The sequence below is a fragment of the Cherax quadricarinatus genome, chromosome 16, assembly GCF_038502225.1.
Source record: "Cherax quadricarinatus isolate ZL_2023a chromosome 16, ASM3850222v1, whole genome shotgun sequence".
In the NCBI taxonomy this organism is placed as follows: Eukaryota; Metazoa; Arthropoda; class Malacostraca; order Decapoda; family Parastacidae; genus Cherax; species Cherax quadricarinatus.
Window position 1 is genome coordinate 47,634,282 of NC_091307.1, and position 10,860 is coordinate 47,645,141.

The 10,860-nt window shown below is 36.0% G+C and overlaps 1 protein-coding gene across 1 annotated transcript in view; it reads left to right on the forward strand.

Moving 5' to 3' along the window:
* The window catches only part of LOC138852788 (glutamate receptor-like), a 57,713-nt gene extending 47,251 nt beyond the window's left edge, over window positions 1–10,462 (forward strand). Inside the window, exons 12-14 of the mRNA XM_070085667.1 lie at window positions 5,777–5,876; window positions 10,090–10,219; window positions 10,373–10,462. Coding sequence (XP_069941768.1) covers window positions 5,777–5,876; window positions 10,090–10,219; window positions 10,373–10,462 — 320 coding nt within the window. The remainder of the gene's footprint in view (window positions 1–5,776; window positions 5,877–10,089; window positions 10,220–10,372) is intronic.
* Window positions 10,463–10,860: the final 398 nt, after the last annotated feature.

The following is a 10,860-nucleotide window of genomic DNA, read 5'->3' on the forward strand; positions in this document are numbered from 1 at the left end:
ATGCTATGGAATAGGATAGGAAAGCTGGTAGAGCAATCTGGGAGGATCTGCGTACTCCTAGCCCTCCAAGCCTGACCGGAAGTGAGGCTTGCAACCACTGTCCATCTTCAAGGGAAAGATTCAATACACTCTCTAGCAGGGTCTTAAAGAGAGAGTCATATTCCTTGAGTTTTGGACTGCTGAAGGCTGGGGAGCATCTCAGAAAGTAGGTAAGTTTTGGGATTGACAAGCACCTGGTGAGTAGGTAGAAGGCATCGTGCGTGTCAATGTCTTTCATCCTGCTTTCCATCTTCCGGAGGTCTGAGAATTTTCTTTCTAGGATCGGATCGATGGCATTGGACCCAAGAAGAGCACCAAGGAGAGTGCTATTGGCTGGATCAATGGCTCGTGCTCCTGGTAAAACGGCGTTAATATTCTGGATCATCTATTGATTGGAAGAAACTATTTCACATTTGGTTGGGTTTAAAGAAAGGCCCAGGCTTTCTCCAATGTCTTTAATTTTACTGATGTCCTCTAGGAGAGATTCTGTTGTGCCAGCTAGGGTACCATCGTCCAGGAACCACATATTGAGCTCGCTGGAGAGTGCTTCTGTGACTTCCTTGATGACCAAACAGAATAGAAAGGGGGCGAGAGGATTCCCCTGTTGCACGCCCTCACATGAGTCAGTTTCATTGTCCCCAAACAATAGTTTGGAAGTCACACTATAACACGAATCTATGAAGGGGTAAAGGAAAGGGAAGTTTCTATAAACTGCTTGGAGAGCAGCATCCCTTCTGACAGAGTTGAAAGCTTTGGCAAAGTCCAATTTGACCAAGGCTTTCTCATCGGACATGTTTTTGATATATACTCGTGCTGCGTGGGCAGCTGCTTCACAGCCCTATATATATTTACATATATATATATATATATATATATATATATATATATATATATATATATATATATATATATATATATATATATAGATAGATATATGTATATATATATATATATATATATATATATATATATATATATATATATATATATATATATATATATATATAAATATATATATATATATATATATATATATATATATATATATATATATATATATATATATATATATATATATATATATATATATATATTTTTAACAAGTCGACCGTCTCCCACTGAGGCAGGGTGACCCAAAAAAGAAAGAAAATCCCCAAAAAGAAAATACTTTCATCTTCATTCATCACTTTCACCACACTCACTCATAATCACTGTTTTTGCAGGGGTGCTCAGAATACAACAGTCTAAAAGCATATACGTATAAAGATACGCAACATATCCCTCTAAACTGCCAATATCCCAAACCCCTCCTTTAGAGTGCAGGCATTGTACTTCCCATTTCCAGGACTCAAGTCCGGCAATATAAAATAACCGGTTTCCCTGAATCCCTTCACTAAATATTACCCTGCTCACACTCCAACGGCTTGTCATGTCCCAAATATCATTCGTCTCCATTCACTCTTATCTAACACTCACGCACGCTTACTGGAAGTCCAAGCCCGTCGCCCACATAACCTCCTTTACCCCCTCCCTCCAATCTTTTCGAGGACGACCGCTACCTCGCCTTCCTTCCAATACAGATTTATACGCTCTCCATGTCATTCTACTTTGAACCATTCTCTCTAAATGACCAAAGCACCTCAGCAACTCCTCTTCAAGGCTCTGACTAATACTTTTATTAACTCCACACCTTCTCCTAATTTCCACACTTCGAATTTTCTGCATAATATTTACACCACACATTGCCTTTAGACAGGACATCTCCACTACCTCCAACCATCTCCTCGCTGCAGCATTTACAACCGAAGCTTCACACTCATATAAGAGTGTTGGTACTTGTATACTTTCATACATTCCCTTCTTTGCCTCCATAAATAACATTTATTGTCTCCACATATACCTCAATGCACCACTCACTTTTTTTCCTTCATCAATTCTATGATTAACCTCATCCTTCATAAATCCACCCGCTGACACGTCAACTCCCAAATATCTGAAAACATTCATTTCTTCCATACTCCTCCTCCCCAATTTGATATCCAATTTTTCTTTATCTAAATCATTTGATACTCTCATCACATTACTCTTTTCTGTGTTCACTTTCAACTTTCTACCTTTACACACGCTCCCAAGCTCGTCTACTAACTTTTGCAATTTTTCTTTAGAATCTCCCATAAGCACAGTATCATCAGCAAAAAGTAACTGTGTCACTTCCCATTTTGTATTTAATTCCCCATAATTTAATCCCACCCCTCTCCCGAACACCCTAGCATTTACTTCTTTTACAATCCCATCTATAAATATATTAAACCATGGTGACATTACGCATCCCTGTCTAAGACCTACTTTTACCACTATCCTCATAAAAACTCTTTACATCATTTAGTAACTTACCTCCTATTCCATATACGTGTAACATCTGCCACATTACTCCTCTATCCACTCTATCATATGCCTTTTCTAAATCCATAAATGCAGTAGAAACTTCCCTACCTTTATCTAAATACTGTTCAAATATACGCTTCAATGTAAACACTTGATCTACATATCCCCTACCCACTCTAAAACCTCCTTGCTCATCCGCAATCTTACATTCTCTCTTTCCTCTAATTCTTTCAATGATAATCCTACCGTACACTTTTCCTGGTATACTCAGTAAACTTATTCCTCTATAATTTTTTCAGTCTCTTTTGTCCACCTTCCCTTTATATAAAGGGACTATACATGCTCTCCGCCAATCCCTAGGTACCTTCCCCTCTTTCAAACATTTATTAAACAACACTACCAACCACTCCAACACTATATCCCCCCCCCTTGCTTTTACATTTCTGTCATGATCCCGTCAATTCCAGCTGCTTTACCCCCTTTCGTTCTTCGTAATGCCTCACGTACCTCCCCCACAATCACATTCTGCTCTTCTGCACTCCTAGAAGATGGAATACTTCCCTGGCCAGTGCATGAAATTACCGCCTCCCTTTCTTAATCGACATTAAAAAATTCCTCATAATATTCTCGCCATCTACCCAATACCTCCATCACCCCATCTACTAACTCCCCTAATCTGTTTTTAACTGACAAATCCATTCGTGCCCTAGGCTTTTTTGACTTGTTTAAATTAACTTGTTTAAAATTTCTTGACAGTACCTCTTCACTCTATCATCTGCTTTCCTTTTGCACTCACCACTCTCTTCACCTTTCTTTTACTCTCCATATACTCTACTCTTTGTATAACACTTCTGCTTTGCAAAAACCTCTCTTAAGCTACCTTTTTCTCTTTTATCACACTCTTTACTTCATCATTCCACCAATCACTCCTCTTTCCTCTTGCCCCCACCCTCCTATAACCACAAACTTCTGCCCCCCCCCTTCCCCACTACTCATACCTGCACCAGCCCACCTTTCTGCCAATAGTTGCTTATATCTCAACCGAACTTCCTCCTCCCTTAGTTTATACACTTACACTTCCCTCGTACTTGTTGTTGCCACCTTCCTCTTGTCCCTTCTACCTCTTACTCTAACTGTAGCTACAACTAAATAATGATCCGATATATCAGTTGCCCCTCTGTAAACGTGTACATACTGGAGCCAAGCCGTCATCCTTTTATCAACTATTACATAGTCTAATAAACTACTTTCATTACGTGTTATATCATAGCTTGTATATCTATTTATCCTCTTTTTTCATTAATGATGTATTACTTATTACCAAACCTCTTTCTACACATAGCTCAATTAAAGGCTCCCCATTTACATTTACCTCTGGCACCCCAAATTTACCTACTACTCCCTCCACAACATTTTTACCCACTTTATCATTGAAATCCCCAAACACAAATACTCTCACACTTGGTTCAAAATTCCCCACGCATTCACTCAATATTTCCCAAAATCTCTCTCCTCTACACTTTTCTCTTCTCCAGGTGCATATAAGCTTACTATAACCCACTTTTCACATCCAATCTTTATTTTACTCCACATAATCATTGAATTAATACATTTATAGTCCCTCTTTACCTGCCATAGCATTTCCTTCAACATTATTGATACTCCTTCTTTAGCTCCAACTCTGTTTGAAACCCCTGACCTAATCCCATTTATTCCTCTCCATTGAAACTCTCCCACCCCCTTCAGCTTTATTTCACTTAAAGCCAAGACATCCAGCTTCATCTCATTCATAACATCCACCATTATCTCTTTCTTATCATCCGTACAACATCCACGCACATTCAGACATCCCACTTTGACAGTTTTCTTCTTCTTATTCTTTTTAGTAATTATTACAGGGAAAGAGATTACTAGCATATTGTTCCCGGCATTTTAGTTGACTTTTACAACAAGCATGGCTAACGGGGGAAAGATTCTTATTCCACTTCTCCATGGATATAAAAGGAAAAGCAATAAGAACAAGAACTGTTAAGATAAAATCAAAGAAAACTCAGATGAGTGTGTATAATAAACGTGTACATGTATGTGTAGTATGACCTATGTGTAAGTAGAAGTAGCAAGACGTACCTGTAACTTTGCATATTTATGAGACAGACAAAAGACACCAGCAATCCTACCATCATGTAGAACAATTACAGGCTATCGTTTTACACTCTCTTGGTAGGACGGTAGTACCTCCCTGGGTGGTTGCTGAATGGGTAAAATTGGTCAATTAACAGGAACTCATTTAAAATTAAGGAAGAAAAATACAATAGCGCTGCAAGTATGGTAATAAACAGAATATTATATCTCTAATAACTTGTCAAAAGTCATCTTGTTTGATCAACGACATAGGTTAGTCCTTTCCAAGAATATTGATATGGTAAGAGGCGAAAAAATGATGTTTATAGAAGTGAGGAAAGCCCAACAAACATGCTTTTAACACGGTACCAGAGGAATAGCAGGATCATTCCTGGACTATGTATACAAGGGATTAAGATTAATTAGACGTAAGACTGAACGTTACAATTCTAAAAAATGGAGCAACCTAATAGTATGGAGCAGATGATCTCACGACACTAAACCCGATTTTGTTATCAACTTACCGAGTAATGAGGTTACCAGGAGCAACAAACAGCCTTTAGAAATGGTGTTAAGTTTTGTGTCAAAAAAAAAGAATTCACTAAATGGATCTTGCTAAGGCTTTCAAAAAATTAGAAAAAGAGCATGGACATTTAACCCTGTAAACAATCACCATCTGCAAAGGTTGATGGAGCTGTATTCAGATCGGTTTGATTGTATTTGCCTATATTAAATCACATCAAAAATTTTAAAACAATCCTAGATATCACCTAATTATTAGTTCTGCTGCGTCTGATAGGCATAACTTGTGCCAATAGTTGTTGAAAGTGATTATCCAAATAGTAACATCTTGGATGCCCATTTAAAAAACAGAATCGATCTTGTTGAAATCCTGCATAATCTGAATATATCTATTACTTTCACATTGGTAGGTTTTGATGATACTGTTATTAATTCTAGTGCCAGTACGAGACTTGTTATCCCATTTGAAAAATGAAGTGGATAAGTTCCTTATGCCATTCCAAAAGAATATTATCAATGAAGTAATTAAACTGTGTGAAGTCGATTCCAAATTCATATTTTAGAGAAAATGTTATACCCAAAAACATGGTATGGCTATGGGGAATCCCCCATCTCCAGTTATGAAAAACTTATACACTGAATTCTTTGAGATTATTTTACTGAATTTTCATACAGCTTAATATATGTATATAATATTTGTTTATTTCAGGCGAATGTTCATTTTACGCTTCGAAAGAGACGTTTTTGCCTTTTGTCTTTGGTATGATTGCCCCTCTGGACAATCCAATCATCCCAGCTCTTAATAAAAGGTAAAGTATATTGAAAGTAGCCTTGTAAAAACAGTGGAAAATAGAGCTAGGATATATAAGGGATCATAAAGATGACAGTTTTGATGTTACACCTGTTTTCTCTTTAGGTATGCACTATTCATCAAAATTATTTAGTATTTTATCAACAACCTCAGTATAGTGATCTTGAGAAAAAAATGTGAAGTCCAACAGAAGTTTTTGCTTATCCTTGGGAGAAGTTAACTGAATAGATTTAATGAACATTTTACATATGTTTTAGGCATTTCCATATTTGACATTTATTTAAAAAATTGGTTATGTCATTGCAACATTTGTTTTGAGAAAACCTTACATTCGAACTTCAACTGTTTGAATACAATAGTTCAATGTAAATAAGGTTTGTACAAAATGGTAAAATGCAAGTTTTATTTAATAAAATTGTTCTTTATTGTAGAGGTAATCTAGTAGAAGCGAAACGATCTTAGCACAGCCTGGAGGAATCTCTTCTTCACATGTTTTGAAGAAACAAAAAAGGAAATAAAGATGCCCTTCTCGTAAATGAGAGCAAAAATTCCGCTTAAAAACTTTTATTCAAAATTTTATGGCTGATTTTGATTACCCTAAATATCACTGAGACCTTATAGTTTTTTTTTTTTTGCATCAGAAACTACAAAATATAACAGAAGTAAATAGAATACTTGAAACATTCACTGAACATCAAAAATACAAGAATAATTTATGCTGTCTTGCTCTAGCGCTACCAAATGGAATGTGAAATTCACGAACAACAGAGCCCATTAGCCTTCAGGAATTTAATATGAATCTATTTCCATATTTTGTCATGTAATTCATCAAAGTTATTGAGAAGTTGTGAGCCAAAGTTTTCAGCACGATCATCAAAATTTCAACGTCTCTCAAATAATGTTTAACAATAATTCTAAAATTTTCAAACTATTCACAGAAACACAAAATACAAACTGACAAAGATTAGTAATTAGAAATTGGTTTTATCATAAGTTATTAAAATATTTATAATAGAAAGACGCTTTTTACCAATTCTGAGAAATATTTCACACACAATCACAACGATTGCCAACAGATCGATGTTACTCAGATCATCCAGTCAGAGGTTCTTACACGTATACTGAGTCAGAGGTTCTTACACGTATACTGAGTCAGAGGTTCTTACACGTATACTGAGTCAGAGGTTCTTACACGTATACTGAGTCAGAGGTTCTTACACGTATACTGAGTCATGCAGAACCAGAAGCAGAAAACAATCTCTCTGATCATGCTATTAATGGCATGTTTAGTTAAATTAACCCAAAATACTATTTTTTCTAGTTCGTCAAACAAAATGTTTGTTTTAAACCATTGATGAGCTTATTTAGTCTCTATCACGTAAGGTTATTTGAAATCTGATGATGCTTAATATTTTGACTATTTAATTTTGAAGAAATTGATAATAAATGTTTCCCAACGATCATAGGTATTATATAGTAAACATACTTATTAAATGTGGGCGAAAAAGTATCCTTCCTCCTCAAGCAACGTTTGTCGTAAAAGGCAACTAAAATGCCGGAAGCAAGGAGCTACTAACCTCCTTCTTTATATAAATTGCTAAATGTAAAAAGGTGAGAATGGAAGAAATTAATCTTAAGGGGACATCCGACATCCCAGTAGATGACATGCTGTCAGTAGCTCATGTACAAGATTTCTATAATGATTACCATGATGATTGCCCAAGAAACTTATGAAAGTGTTTCTGAGTGCCACTCATGCTCTCAGTTAAGCACCCGTCAGCGGAGGTTCCTTGATGCTGGTAAGGGGCTCTTGATCTAGGGAAATGGATCTGTGCTCCAGTTCCCTGAATTATGCCTGAATACATTCCATCTCTCCCCTCCCCACAAGCGCTGTATAATCTTATGGGTTTAGCGCTTCCCCATGATAATAATAATCATAATAATGAGCTCAACATCTCGGAAACTCGCCGAAATGAGGATCATATAGTAACGTCCGCATTAGAGTTCTAATCAAGATACGTACCATCACTGTAGCGTTAGTAACATTGGAAAACCTCTTCTTCATATAAGCTAAGAATTATGTGCCTTTGCTCGAATAATGGCCTCATTTATACGTTCTTCACGGCAGCCTCATACTATTATTGAGTTGACAACGTACGTTGAAAATAGTGCTGTTTTTTATGTCGACTGTCCCACAGGTACAGGAAACAGCAGTACTTCATAAAAACACCTTTCACTACCAGTAGCAAATCTATTACTTTAAAGCCACCACATATTTTCCACAAAATCTCTTTTGGATTGTTTCACATGTGGTTCTTTCCTGTCCATAGCGAGGGGTAAAGGCAGACTTGGTGGAATGTTGCCAGTGTGAGGAATGATTGCCTTCAGACTTTTTTTTTTTTTTTTTTTTTTTTTTTACACAGGGTTTGACAAGGTTAAGGATCCCTAGCTTTATTGACTTGTTTGCTGGTATCGATAAACAATTGTAACAATGCACGATGATACTGTTTACCAAAAGTATTGAAAAATCCATTACCATCGCAACAGCAACATGTTCATTCCTCCAAATTGAAGTTAAATTTCTAGGTTTTCTGTTACTTTTTGACCAAACTGTTTCCTGTGTCCGAGTTCAATAAATTCCACTAGAGTAGTTTTGGACGAAATAATTCTGACCATTCCTTGGATAAACTTAAGATCGTTTAGGTCACTTTTACTCCCTGGATGTCGATTCTGGTTGTTGACAGCAGCTGGTTCAAACTCAGAATCTGAGTTAGTGGTTTATTCATCATCCAAGAGAAACATACTTTCAGAGTTTCTCTGAATGTTCCTCTAGTCTGATTGCAGAGGAGAGATCTGAACATGTTATTTTAAATTTGATTTTTGATGAAATTTCTGACTTTCTTGTGACAACCATAACAATCAATGGTGTGAGCCTTTGATTCCTTCCATGACTTAATTTCATGAATCTATTCTCTGTTACGCAACAGAGTTGAGGAGCTCACAGTTTGTTCTAATCTCGGACCTACATACCAAAATAGCGAAAATAAGCTATTTTTAGAAAAGGCGAGAAATTCCGCCACCTGTTTGTCGGCGCAAAACTACCACATAAATAATAAAAACATTTCTCTCACTTTAATGTTTAAAATTCGACTAACTCTTCTGTAAACAACACAGTTGAAAAGTTCTATAAGTCAATATCGGACCAAGACGTGATTCTTTGTGAAATATATAATGTTGCTGGAATAACGCAACTTTAAGTCTGTTTACTGTTTGAATAACGTTATTTGCACAAGATAATTCAAGATAACGAAAAGTTGAAGCTTTTGTTGGCTAAAGTTTTGAGTGTTAGTGATAATATCTAGATTAATTTTAGTCAACATTTAAATACTTCACATTATTATCAGTATCAAATAATTTCTGCTTCATTTACAACATATTATTATGGAACTCCAGCCAAATTTCGAGGAAGAAACCTCCTTCCTGAAACCCGAAATTAATATTCCACAGTGAATATCTTCGTTTAACTTAGCATCAACAATCTGCAAGACTGATACAACGTGTTGTTACATTACTTATATTCTTAGCACGTAAATTTCTGTTCAACAAAATTATAAAATTTTTAAGTATTTATTCCAACTTTTGTCCATAAGTTTATTCGTCTTATGTGAATGGAAAATTTTATATTACATTTTAGAAAAAAAATACGTCATGGACTAAAATTTCATTAAAAAACTTCTGAAGGTAAATCAAAATTTTCAGGAAACTAAGCAATACCTTATTAAAAAATTAAAACTACTGTACCCTCTTCAAAGTTAATGAGCCTATAGCTTACACATTTAGGAAAGAGATCAATTTATATACCGTATGGAAAAATTCACTGGAATATATGCAGTATTTAATTACAATAATTACAGGACTCATACATCCACAAAATTTAAATACCAAACTGCCTCCCATTAAGTAGTCAAATATGGTGTTATTCACTAGCAATAAAATAATGATGTTTGACAGTGTAGTTCTGTCGGTAAGTATTACATCTTCGTGTTCAAGTTATTTATGCTTGACAGTGTAGTTCTGTCGGTAAGTATTACATCTTCGTGTTCAAGTTATTTACCCACGATGAATATAATTTATAATAAGTGGACGACTTTTCCTGTATTTAAATAGGTAATAACTGCATGAACATATAACATTTTAATTCGTCATTACAGAATTATGCTGATGACGGAGGCTGGACTGTTTTTCCAGTGGGTGAAATCTGCAGACCCAAACTCCACTGTGTGTAACTTCGCACCAACCAAGATCACAGTCAGGACCACACTAGCTATGAGTAATGTTTGGGTAATATATTACAAGCAGTACTTTTTTGGAAGCTACAAATGCAGTATATTTTTGTTAATAAAATAATAGCTTTTATGATTATATATTCGTGTAATATTTAAAATACTATCGATAATTGGATTTCCTCTAAAAGACTTTCATTGCTGTTTCCAGGGAATGTTCGTCATCCTTATTGCTGGATACGCTGTCTCTCTGTCAATACTCTGTATCGAGTATCTGACAGCCAACATTAAACATATCTGATGACTCCAGAGTCATTAATTTTATGAAAGATTAATTTATTTAATAATGATTTAAAGCAAGACCATCCATTGTCACTTGTAGTTTGTTAGAATAGTAATTAACTCAGTTTCACTTTACACACACACACACACACACACACACACACACACACCAGGAGCTGAGTTTCGACCCATGCAACCACAATTAGGTGAGTACACACACACATGTTAACTTATATTATCCAATAATTCCATGAAATTACCTAACTAAAACAAAATTAAAAAAAAAAAACTTGAGACTGTCTTTGGGCAGGGCGGGGCATGTGGCACCGTGTGGGCAAGGAGGCATGTGGCACCGTGTGGGCAGGGAGGCATGTGGCACCGTGTGGGCAAGGAAGCATGTGGCACCGTGTGGGCAGG